General features: G+C 40.2%; 1 protein-coding gene across 1 annotated transcript; it reads right to left on the minus strand.

Moving 5' to 3' along the window:
- Positions 1 to 953: 953 nt before the first annotated feature.
- Positions 954 to 11,551, minus strand: cyp27b1 (cytochrome P450 family 27 subfamily B member 1). The gene is given in 9 exon segments (NM_001006906.1): positions 954 to 2,207; positions 3,106 to 3,303; positions 3,525 to 3,606; positions 3,884 to 4,050; positions 4,409 to 4,572; positions 5,906 to 6,106; positions 6,230 to 6,426; positions 7,049 to 7,239; positions 11,280 to 11,551. Coding segments are annotated over 9 exon segments (1,521 nt in total). The 5' UTR covers positions 11,487 to 11,551; the 3' UTR covers positions 954 to 2,093.
- Positions 11,552 to 13,405: the final 1,854 nt, after the last annotated feature.

The raw sequence follows: 13,405 nt of genomic DNA on the forward strand, positions 1-13,405 counted from the left end.
TTTGACAAAATGTACAAATGAAACGTACAGAGTCTTCTTCAGCCATTGCAGTTAGTGAATGGAACAAAAGCATACAAATGCCATGTAAGGAGAAAGAATTAAAGGTTAATTATTTTCCGAGTTGAAATGAATCCTTTCAGCATAAAAAATAAATTGTCAAATCTAAAAGTCATGGTAAAGTTTTACTACTTGGTAGAAAAGTACATAACATAACAGTGATCCCCAACCAGTGGCTCGGGGGCAACATGTTGCTCACCACCACCTTGGATGTTGCTCCCAGTTGCCTCAAAGTAGGTGTTTTGATTTAAATTTCTGGCTTTTAAAGCAAGGTTTGGAAGCACAGAGGCACAGTTTTACTCCAAACAGAACCTCCTGCAGGCCAGCATTCCACAATGGGCTACCAAGTAGCCAATCACAGCTCTTATTTGGCATCCCCAAAGAACTTTCTTCATGCTTGTGTGGCTTTGCAATACTTTTTACATCTGAGTGTGGCTCACACAAAGAAAAGGCTGGGGATCCATGGTGTATAGTGTGTTCTGGTGTATAGTGTGTTTTAATTCCTGGGTAATGGCTGCTGTAATGTTTTGTAGAGAAGGACTGACCTCTGCAGAGCCCCGACCTAAACCCAATGGAAACCCTTTGGGATAAAATGGAGCATGAACTTTGAGTCGGGCCATGTGATTATTTTTACCTTGCTTGTTATTTTTTTAACTATAGAAACTGTAGAAAGTATTTAATAATTATATGTTTTGAGTAGAATCAAGAAAAACCTAAAAAAAAAAAAAAAAACTAAAAAATTCTAAAAATCTATAGGCAACAAAACAATAAAAATGCAATAAAACAATTTCAATGCAATAAAAGGCAATAAACCAATTTCCCGTTACCAAATATTTACTAGATACACATTTAGAAAGGATGGTTATATAGCCATTAATAATGACACAAGCAAGTTATTCACATGTATAAAATTACATATTTATTAGCACAAAATAATAAATATATATATATATTAAATACAAAAAAAGTTATTTGGTTCACAATGTTTTTACATAACCTCAAAGTATGTTTCCCCAATGTATAAATACAAAATATTTTGAATACATAGTATTTAGGCTTAAATATGGAGATTGAAATATAAAACTCTTGGTAAAGGCCAATATATACATATAAATAAATAAGCTTTACATAAGTACAAATAGTTTGTCATTAATAAAATAAAATGTTGAAAGGTAACAGGAAGTAACCACGTCAGGTCACATATTGGGATCTATGTAAGTCTTGCTGCTTTCTAATGGACATACAGTTAGATGGTGGTGACTCACAAATACAAAAGGTATTATTACACCACATAATAAGACAATTATGGACATTTTAGAAATTTGTTTCATGTCTCTCCCATTAGTATCTCCTTTTATATACATTAAACACATGCCATCAGCAAAGAGCTTGCTTGTGACAGTTGATTATAAGCCACACTGGTGTGTACAATATTACTTCTGTAATACTTATGTATTATGGGGTTTTGCTGTTTTCATGATACTGATATGGGATCAGTTATCTGGAAACCCATTATCCAGAAAGTCCTGAAGTATGGGAAGGCTATCCCCCATAGACTCCATTTGTAAAAATGATTTGCTTTTTCTCTGTAATAATAAAGCAGTATCTTGTACTTGATGCCAACTAAGGTATAATTAATCCTCATTTGAGGCAGAACAATCATATTTGGTTTAATTAATGTTTAAATGATTTTTAATAGACAACGTATGGGGACCCAAATTTTATAAAGACCCTTTATCCGTAAAACTCCAGGTCCCTAGTATTCTAGCTAACAGGTCCCATAGCGGTATAAATATTTATGGAACAAAGGCATGGCAGATGGGCACCATGGCTATTGCACATTCTGGTGCATAGGAGAGATACAGAGAATGCTGAGTAAGGAAACCCACCAGGGACTAGTAACTGGATATCACGCTCTTGTGATCACAGCTCTTTGTATCAAAAAATGTGGGAATTCCCTATGTGGAGACTTCAATATTTCACAGTAATTGTTGTGACCGGATGCCTTTTTAATCCACACTAAGCAGCGGCTCATGTCATCGTTCCAGAAACTGCAAGTTGATTTCTTTTTCTGGCACCAACAGAGTTCTAGTCATAGGCATGACAAGGCTGCCTGGCTGCTCAGGTTTTACTTCAAAGTGGGAAAGGATCTGCAATGAGAATAAACAAGGTGGTTATTCCTTTACCTGTAGATTAATTGCAGCAAATTATTTTTTTGCTCACAAACATTCATTTAAATAGGGTGTGGCAATGTATGCCCCATTTCCAGTTCTGTATGAGACCTATACAGCATAGCTTGATGTAATGCAAGATAAAATTTGACATGTGTTCCTTTGACCGCATTACTGTAAGGATTTTTAGGTACAGAATTCCTAAACAGGAATGTCACACTGATGTCCCATACGCTTGCTGTGTTTTTTCAAATAATTTTATTGAGTTCCATAACTCATGGCATCATCCCTGTATTACAATATGGCTCCCTAACAATTCTCCAGTTGCTATGATAACAGCATGGAAGAGAACCCAAACATGGTTAGTGGCCATACCGGAATTCCAAACTATTCATATTAAAGTCATAGACATTCAAATGCTAAAGAATTAAGCATAAGAATTGGGGAGTATTATTCTTTAAATGGCTAGTAATCAAAGAAATAATTTGAGCTAGCAATCAGACTTATTGCATGAGACCCTTTAAACCTTTTAATGTGTTTCAGGTTAAGTCTTGGGGCATTTACCAAGACCAGAAGGGACTTTCAATACAGCTAACAATAAAATAAATATGGTAAATGTAACAAAAGTATATACAAATAGAATAAGAAACAAGCATTATAATTTTATCTGCTATGAGACTGGTGGAGGTTAGCAGGAATGGGAAGTTGTGTAGGCCTAAAGATTAATAATTTGAGTGGACATAAGTTTGCTAAAACTCCATACAAACCTATAACAACCCTTCCTTAAAAATAAACTTGCTATAAATTAGCTGTTTAGCCAGCAAATTAGAACTCCCAACAAACAGATATTTATACTTATGCCTCTGTAAACACTTACCCTTGCCAGAGCCAAATAAACCTCTAGTTCAGCTATTCGTCTTCCAATGCAGCTCCTCTTGCCAAATCCGAATGGGAGAGAGGCATATGGGTGATGTGTATCTTCTTTCTTTAGCCAACGATCGGGCTGAAATTCATTGGGATTTGAGAAGACGTTCTCATCTCTGGAGGTGGCATAGTGGCAGAGGGTGATCAATGTCTAAAAAAAAACCAATCTGTTGTTATTTTGCGCTAAGAATCATATTTAATATATGTCCTGAAGACCAAGCACGATGGAATGGGTACAATGGCATTGCGTATTCCAAACACCATCAGTGAATCATTATTACTGCATTATTCTGAAACTTCACACTATTAAAGATTATACTGTATCATTTCTCAAAATTGGAGAACACTGTGGTGCCTATAAAATATACTCACCTTCTTTGGAATGATATAGTCTCCCACTTGAATATCCCTGTCAGCGACTACACGAGCATTGCCAGGAATAACAGGGTACAATCTAGTGAGAGAAGAAGATTATTCATTAGTGTTAATCTAGCAAAGTGATTTGCAAGGAAAGAGAAGGCATGTAGGCACAATGTCTTTTTGTCTGTATGTTTTTCTCTGTGCAATAATATTCAGATATGGTGGGTTTACCAAAGAAAACTGTTTAGCGAGTTTGACCCTCCGGTTTGAACCCCCAGTTTGTGACTTTTTTCCTCAGTAGGGATTGCTAGATGTCGTCCATCTGACTCTAGCCTACATTGAATGTTTGAATAGAATTATTAAACGCCTACCGTAGGACTTCTTTTACAACAGCTTTCAGTAAAGGCATTCTGGCCACATCTGACGGCGATGGGATTTGTTTGCCTTGCAGTATCTCCTCGACCTCACTGTACACAGCAGACTGTATGTCTGGGTGCTGGGCTAGCTCATAAAGACTCCAGGAAAGAGTACTTGAAATCTAGAGTAGAAATAAAAATGATGATAACCATCATACTGCATGGTGCAATTAAATGTGTTGAAACAGTTAAATCTCGTTTATTCATAAAAGGATGCAACAAGTTGTATTTCTTTCCTTTGATGCATTGCAAATACTCCTATCTCCCTATGCTTCCTTGTACAAACTAGTTTGTATTGGCAAGTACAAATATCTGTATGAGTTGTGTAAGAAAATGTATTACTGGCTAGAAAACCATTTTCTCTATAATGAAAAAGCACTTGTCTATGATCACAACAGAACCCTTCAGTCCCCAACAAAGTGTATAATATGGCACTGCCCACATTAACTGCCATCAGTTTGAGCTAAGAAAAGGTCTTACCGTGTCCACTCCAGCCAAGAGAAGTTCTGTGACATTGCCGTAGATTGACTTCATGGGAATTTTTTCCTGTGCCAAATAATAGGTGAGGTACTTTCCCTCAACTTTTTCACCCTGTGCTAATTTCTGTGCAACGTCCTTCATTCTTTTGTCGATATGTCCTTTGGCTGAAAAGCATGTTCATGGTCACTTCAACGCATTAATAAATTGCAGACAGGTAATGGTTTATATTTTTTCAAGATTGTAAGCTGTATGTTCATTACATATACACATTTGTTGTATAGCACTGCGGAATATGTCTTATTCTTATTCACTGCACATAACTGCTAACAATTTTTTCCCCTAGAGTAGAGGCTCGAAAACTGTGAGGCTTTCCCTCACTACAAGTCCCAAACCAGTGGACGTGGGGCACAGCTTGAAGACCAATTAAAAGGGGAGTGCTCAGTTCCTGCCTTGGGTGCTCCCAGCACTATATTACTGCATAGCAATTACAAGTATGGGACCTGTTATCCAGAATACTCAGGACTCAGGTTTTGCTGGATAAGGTGTCTTTCAGTAATTTGGAACTCCATACTTTAAGTGTACTGAAAAATCATTTTAACATTAAATAAACCAAACAGGATTGTTTTGCATCAAATAAGGATTAATTATTTCACAGATGGGATCAAGTACAATGTACTGTTTTATAATTAGCGAAAAAGGAAATCATTTTTAACAATGGGAATAATTTGATTACAATGGAGTCTATAGGAGATAGCTTTCCCATAATTCAGAACTTTCTGGATAACAGGCTTCCAGGTAATGGATCCTACACCTGTACCACCATATATAACCATAGCATAAGCTAAGGGAAAACATATGTGACCAAATACTAATCCAGCAGGGCTGTAACCCATAAGTCTGAAAGGTAATGGCATACATTTAGCTGTGTTATAAATGACCTCTTACTTTGTCACACAAATAGGTTCTGAGGGAATGAATATTACAGAAAATGCATGTATGATCCCTAAAGCCAAACTAGTACATATACAATATAATAAATGTGAAGTAATTAAGATATTTCTCTAGAAATGTTAACCTATTTAGTAGTATTAAACTAACAAAACTATATGTACATTGCATCACTCTGCACTGAGAATACAGTAATACATTGTGGCTAAATAAAGGCCTTATCAATGTACACTTGAGACTGTTCTACTGTTTGCCTAGTAAAGTTCAAAGACCATATAGCTGTAAGCCTGCAAAACCAGTCGGGCTGATGAAACCCCAACAGTGTCCTTCACAATATCTTTAAGAGGAAATCATTTATAGAGCTTGGAATGTTTGGTTTTCAAAGATGATGTAAAATGTACACAGAAGGAGAATTCTGTAGTTTACAGAAGCTTTCTAGGCTAGAGCAGAACAAATGTTACATCATTTCAGTTTCTCCTCCCATCAGTTACAGCTCATGCTTGTAAATAGAGTCTAAAATATTAATCGCCAGCACGTAAAGCTTCTTACCAAATGCAAACATGTAATCCCAGGATTCACAGAATTTTTGCCAGGGCTTTCGGAAAATTTTGTGTAGAAATTTGGGCATGGCCATGGTAAGAAGAGTCATCACGAACATGGTGTTGATTGACTGAATGAACTTCTCTGTTTCTTTGGGCACAGTGGGTTCCAAGCACCCGATGCGGGACTCAAAAAGCACTGAGGAAATTCCTAGTGAGTGGTGGAAAATGAGATGTTTAGAATGGGCTTGGACAATCATCAAAATAACTATTCAATGGTATTCCTGTAGAAGCTCACTACTGAAGGAGGTAAAAAATATTCAATGAAACATACCCTCTAATCCAAACATGTAGAACTCCTTGGCTATATCTTTGACAACGTTGTTTTGGTTTTGGCTCCGCTGATAATTGATTTTTTTAATGAGGTCTCCAACAACATCATTTAAAACATCGCTGTAAGCTTCCACCTCCTTGGGTTTTAGCATATGTTTTCCCAAAATACTGCGAAACTGCTGCCATTCTTCACCTTCCCTGTGCAATTGAAAGACACATTTATGAACACCCAATATTTTGTGTCACTGAAGCAGGAGATATTACAAAGACAATATGATTATTAAAGGGGAACTCCACCTAAACATAACTTAATTTCAAGCAATTTTGCATTATACAACAAATAAAAAACATGCAGCCTTTTCATGATTTTTAATATAATGCCCCCCTGTTCTCCTGCTGATCTGGCTGACTACTTTGAGACTCAAAAAAAATGTAGTTGAATGCCAGAGGTCCCTTTTAATAAACACTGATATCTGTATAAAGCATTTTTATTTTTCATATGATTCCTTCAGTCCATTCTCCCCAACTGTTACATTTTGTCTGAAACAGATTCCAAAATTGTATGTGATACAATGATATGTAAATGATATTGTGCATGCATGGCCAACTTAAAGCCACACATTCATTTGCCAACACATTCCACATATAATACCTGCCACGATCAACAGCTAAATTTTGTGCCATATTCTGGGGGCACAAATATATGAGCAAGTATCCTTGAGAAATTGCTCTTGTATAAATGCACTGTATGTATAAATAAAATGGTATAGCTAGCTGGCATTGTAAAAGCAATAAACTTGCTTGTAGCCTAAACACTTACGCTGTAAGGAGTCCATATGAGTGTCCCCTGCATTGCCTGTAATCTTTCCATGAGGAGAGATCTGAACGAATAGGGTGCTTTCCTTCTTGTCTAAGGACCTGCTCAATGAGTGATGGTTCTGCCACGTGAACAGTCAGAATGGGTCCAAAGCTTGCCTTCCAGACTGGGCCAAATTTGGCTTTCCCTTCCAGCTGTACAAGAAACAAAGACCCACATTACACATATACAATACATTTTAATAAGTTGTGCTTTTAAAGCTTTTGGTTCATTGCAGCTGCTTTGCCAGATATAGCTTTCAGGGTGATCTTTCCCAAGAATTTCTGATAAAGGTCATTTTATTGGTAAGTCTTCATTTTTTAGGTGAAAACTCCTTCAAATTAGGATTAAAAGCTTGTCTAATATAAACTGTGCAGAAATAAGGGCTTACAGCTTTATATAGGAATAATACCAAATTTCCATTGGCTTAGTGAGAACCCAAACAGCTTTTACAAGATAAAGAGAAGTTTACACAACACAAATCACATGAAGCTCAACAGCTTTCAAATCTGTCTTCTAAATTCTCACAGGCCAAATGATAAACATACTATCGACAATAATAATACTACGCCTACAGAGCTTTTTTCCAGCCACTGACCCATTGCATCAGAAAGTGAATGGAGGATGGCAGTGTAAGAAGAGAAGCATATGCTCTCTATAGAATCTGGTCACTCATCATGGAACCCAACACCAGTCACGTCTGTGATTAGAGCTTGGCACGCTACTCATCTGCCCAACAGAACGCTAGGAAATTTCTTACAGAGCTTGTTCTTATATTAGTTGTCTTAAAGTTATTTGAAACCCCAAATAATCTTCCACTAAAACCACAAATGTCTACTCATTTATTAAAAGATCTGAATATAAAAAGCAAGAACAAATTAAAATGCGGAACAAAGATGAAAATAACATGAACACCTTCAATTTTTTTTCATAAGAATTTTTGTGCACTTACAAACAAATAAGCCCCCTCCCCCCGAAACCCTCTATAACCACAAATCAAATAAATATTGTTACAATTTGCCTAGGACAACTCTGACTTTTACATGACCACGGCAGCTTTTAGATGGTGTAGTTTTGTCTTCGCTCAATAAATTACATTAAAATTGTTTGAGTTTTTGTGCAACTAGTAAAATCCACAATTTTTTGAAAGTGAAAAACATACAAATGTTGGCAACTGGGCAGTTAAGGGTCATTAGTGGCAAAACAATCCTATTGGCTTTATTTAATGTTTAAATGTTTTTTAGCAGACTTAAGGTGTGGTGAGACAAATTACAGAAAGTTGAAGACCCCAGAAACCCCAGGTCTCAAGTATTTTAGATATAGTAGCCTATACCAGTACTGCAAAAACCTGACACATTCCACGGTTGTTTTACTACCCAAGAAAGAGCAGTGCAGTAGTGGCAGAAATGAGGCTGATGCAGCATTTTTAGCAAAATCAGTTAAGCAGTAAGGATAAAGTGAGAGGACGAAACTCCCACAAACAGTAATATCTCTTCATATCACTTATTATTGGAAAAATTAAAGTTTAAAAAGAATATTTTTGCCACAAATATTAAACATAAATCTGCATTTTGCAATGTACAATTTATTATTTTTTGGTGCAAAAATAACTTTTCCAGTAAGTATGTATTACACTGCCTATTGGCACTCACTATAAATGTGCAGGTGTGCTTCTCTATCAGAGATCACATAACCCTTATTAAATAGGTGCAAAGGAAAAATTGTTAGCCTTTTTTTCCATTATTGACGTTTATTACATTAGCCTATTAATCTATAATGGGAAAGTCTGATTTCTAAGGATTGTTTTTTCATTTAATAATGTTAATCAATGACCTTCTTCTATATACGTCTACACAAATCCCCTGCTGCATTTCCCACCACAAAATTCCAGCTATGGCCAATAAGCCTCAGGCACAAGCCAATACTTATCTTACATTTACAGTTTCCCTGCATGATAGTGGTCATTTGCAGGAATAATGTGACTTTTGTAGCTGAAGCAAAGAAGGGAACTTTTGTATCAGTTTTGTAATGATTTCAGCACACTCCTTCCTTTGAGCCTTATATGAATAACTACTAATATGCAGACAAACAACAGAGGCACCGTGGCAGAATTGCCTGTGCCGGTATAGTCTGCAGACTATAGAAATAAATTAAATAATCACTACTTATATATACCGATATATGAATGTCCCCCAGTGCATAAAGCTATAGCACCTAAAGGAAAATGGGTAACTTCAGCTTAAAAAAGTTGGCATTTCAATTTGAAAAGTGACAATTTAGATCTGCAATATATCATTTTTATGAGAGAGAAGGAGCAGAGGACGAGCCCTTACAAAACATCCGCTTGCACAGCGGCACAGAAAGCCTTGTCCGTTTGCTCTGGTGCTGAAAGGTATTGGCATCAGTTGTGGTTACAGTACGTCACTGCTCTATTTCCCCAGTGTCTTTTATACACTGATGTCATAAATATATATTACTAAACAGGAAGAAAGAATGAATCAGCTCAGGCTAGCCTTAGCCTCAGGATAAAGCAAAGTGAAATTTCCCATAATACTGTGGTACTTCTTATAATAACTAGGGAATGGTTAAACAGCTGATGAGATACAGGTAATAGATACATTGCTGTATTTAGAAATCCTGGTCTTTTGTAAAACTGACACTGCTGAAAAAAAATTAGCAGCTGGTCAGAGGTGTTATGTGACTTGCCTGGGCCCCCTTAGAAGAATATTATTTAGCACCCCCCCCATCCATAAAGCCACGATCCCCTCTTATCCATTCCCACCACCTAGTCACTAATACATTGGGAGGCATTTGTACATGAAAAGGGGGGTAATGGGGGTCCTTACTGGGTTCCAGTACAGTTACACTACTGGCAGTGGATTTCTCTTAAGGGCAATGACACAAGGGGAGATTTTGTGGGAATCAGCTGGCATTTTTTTTAAGCAGCCAAATTACTTCTAGATTATAGTTAAATATGTTGTAATTTGGAAGCAATGAGACTAAGGGGCAGATTTATTAAAATGTGAGAGTAGAGCTCACACCAGAAAAATGTGGCCACTTTCTGTTCATTCCTATTGAATTTTTAAAAGCTTATTTATAAAAGTTAAAGTTCACCATTTAATAAACATGCTTTGAAAATCCCATAGTAATAAATAGAAAGTGGGTGAATGGTTCTGTGATGAGCTTTACTGCCACTTATTAATAAATTTGCCCCTAAGTATAATAACAGACTAAAGCTGATATGAAAATCTTTGGCAAATTTAGCCAAACTAACTTGCATGAACTAATAGATAATATTTCCACCCTCACAGTTAGCTGCAGGTGTGATATCTATAAAATGCAGGCCCAGCACATTATATCCTAGCACCCTCTACTTATAAGTAATAAATACATATGCAGAACAATGCAAAAATTTAAAAATGTTTTTTTATGACTATAAATATGCTTTTTATATGGCCCATGCTTATTAGATTGCCTTCACTAGTACCGCATCTGCTGGAAGGCTACTCCATGTATCTAGCAACCTTCCTGACAAATACTGTTAAAATACATAAAATTCAATTAAATATTGTATCCATTGGATTTGTTGTTAGAAATGTATTTTTGAGATATATAGGAAAGCTGCTATGACCTATTTTGTTGTTCCAGGAGCAACCACTGCACTGTACAATGTTCACATGATACCTAATACATACGCTGTACAGTATGGCAATGTAGAATACAGTAGACGTCTGGCTAATTTTGGAAACACATCGGGCAGCCCAGCTGGGATGCATATAAATGTCGAGCTCGGGTGGCTCGCATGAAACAGAGATGCCTTCAGAAAGGGACAGGCAACCTCTGGGGCTGTTGCATCACCACAGATCCCAGTATCCCTCTAGCTGCTCAGCTGTTGAAAAGATGATGATGGTTCTCCTGTTATTGGCAATGTCTCCCTCTATACTGTGGCCACACACATTTTTAAGGTTATAAAAGTAGCACAATTTACCCAGATCTTGGAACCCATAGGGACATCATGTTGATTTTGAAACAGCTAACCATTAAATACTTACCTGCATGTTGGTTGCTATGGGTTAGGAGAGCTGTAGCAGACTTTGCACCATTAGTTACATGACCCATAGACAACATTACAGTTTATTATTGCCCCCACCCAGCCCTGTACAGACTCCCCCTGGTACCTGTAAGGGAAACCTACCTGCAGCTCATGTAGCCGTGCCAGTCCCCTCCTGCAGAACAGATCAGAAATGAAGCTGACTGTGCTGGGCCCGGGCATATCAGCCAATGACTTGTGCCCTTTGATGACTTTCTCTGAGTTCTTGAGGACCGTCTCAGCCCAGAGCTCTTGGAGCCCTCTGAAGAGCTGGGAGGACCTGCTGCTGCCCAGTTTGAGGGTCTGTGCCATGTTGCCCTGAGGGGAGCGCTAGAGGCAGGGGGCACCTTTGCGAGTAGCATCCTTCACACTTGGCAGCTGCCCCTATTTATACTAAGAACAGACAGCTCTATCTTCCCTGGGCAAGGAGCTGAATGTGTAGCGATAGCCCCGCCCCTCCTCTTCTCCCAATAGATTTCATCATCCCACGCTCGGAATTACTCTTCTTTCATTGTCATTTATTAATGGAGGGGGGCGTGGAGCTGCTAAAGTGTCACCCACTCAGCGAAACGGGGCGGGGCTTGGGCGGCTGCCGATTGGGCGCCCTGTGCGTGTGTAGTGCGGCTACTCGGCCTGGCCTCCACGTGTGCTCCGGCTGCTTCAGGGGCCGCCGGCCTGGGAACTCTCTGCCTGCTATGGCTCTGTGTTTGTACATGTACTGCCGAGTAGCGCTATTGCCTCTATGGTATTCACTGACTGGCACCGGGGATGTAGGGCATGCACTGACTGGCACCGGGGATGTAGGGCATGCACTGACTGGCACCGGGGATGTAGGGCATGCACTGACTGGCACCGGGGATGTAGGGCATGCGCTGACTGGCACCGGGGATGTAGGGCATGCGCTGACTGGCACCGGGGATGTAGGGCATGCGCTGACTGGCACCGGGGATGTAGGGCATGCGCTGACTGGCACCGGGGATGTAGGGCATGCGCTGACTGGCACCGGGGATGTAGGGCATGCGCTGACTGGCACCGGGGATGTAGGGCATGCGCTGACTGGCACCGGGGATGTAGGGCATGCGCTGACTGGCACCGGGGATGTAGGGCATGCGCTGACTGGCACCGGGGATGTAGGGCATGCGCTGACTGGCACCGGGGATGTAGGGCATGCGCTGACTGGCACCGGGGATGTAGGGCATGCGCTGACTGGCACCGGGGATGTAGGGCATGCGCTGACTGGCACCGGGGATGTAGGGCATGCGCTGACTGGCACCGGGATGTAGGGTATGCGCTGACTGGCACCGGGGATGTAGGGGCATGCGCTGACTGGCACCGGGGATGTAGGGTATGCGCTGACTGGCACCGGGGATGTAGGGGCATGCGCTGACTGGCACCGGGGATGTAGGGCATGCGCTGACTGGCACCGGGGATGTAGGGTATGCGCTGACTGGCACCGGGGATGTAGGGGCATGCGCTGACTGGCACCGGGGATGTAGGGTATGCGCTGACTGGCACCGGGGATGTAGGGCATGCGCTGACTGGCACCGGGGATGTAGGGCATGCGCTGACTGGCACCGGGGATGTAGGGTATGCGCTGACTGGCACCGGGGATGTAGGGCATGCGCTGACTGGCACCGGGGATGTAGGGCATGCGCTGACTGGCACCGGGGATGTAGGGTATGCACTGACTGGCACTGAGGGGGTGTCAGCAATATAAAGGGAGGTGGGACATGCTATAATGTCTGTGCCAGGTGCATGTGTGCACATCAGTGTAAGGGGTTAATATTACAGTTTGTAGTAGGGTTACTGGGTCATCTGAAAATTCCCAGACATGGCAAGAAAATGTCTCTGGTGGGTATTACAGGCCCATAAGTTGCCCTGCAACCTCACAGCTTACAGATGAAAAAACTAGGGATGCACCGAATTCGGCCGAACCCCGAATCTGAAAATCCCCTCGAATCCCTTTGTAAAACATTCAGCCAAATACTGAATCCCAAGAATACGGAAGGGTTATAGAGCGCCACGCACACAACATGCAGTGAGAAATGTTCAACTTTTGCGTTTATGTGACAAAAGTCACGTGATTTTAAGGATTTAGTTTGGCCAGGAGCATGGATTTGTCCGAATACGAATCCTGCTGAAAAAGGCAGACGCTTGGCCGAATCCTGAACCAAATCCTGGATTTGGTGCATCCCTAGAAAAAACAGAAGTAGCTGCTATATGTTAGAGCA

The sequence above is a fragment of the Xenopus tropicalis genome, chromosome 2 (assembly GCF_000004195.4).
Source record: "Xenopus tropicalis strain Nigerian chromosome 2, UCB_Xtro_10.0, whole genome shotgun sequence".
Classification (NCBI taxonomy): domain Eukaryota; kingdom Metazoa; phylum Chordata; class Amphibia; order Anura; family Pipidae; genus Xenopus; species Xenopus tropicalis.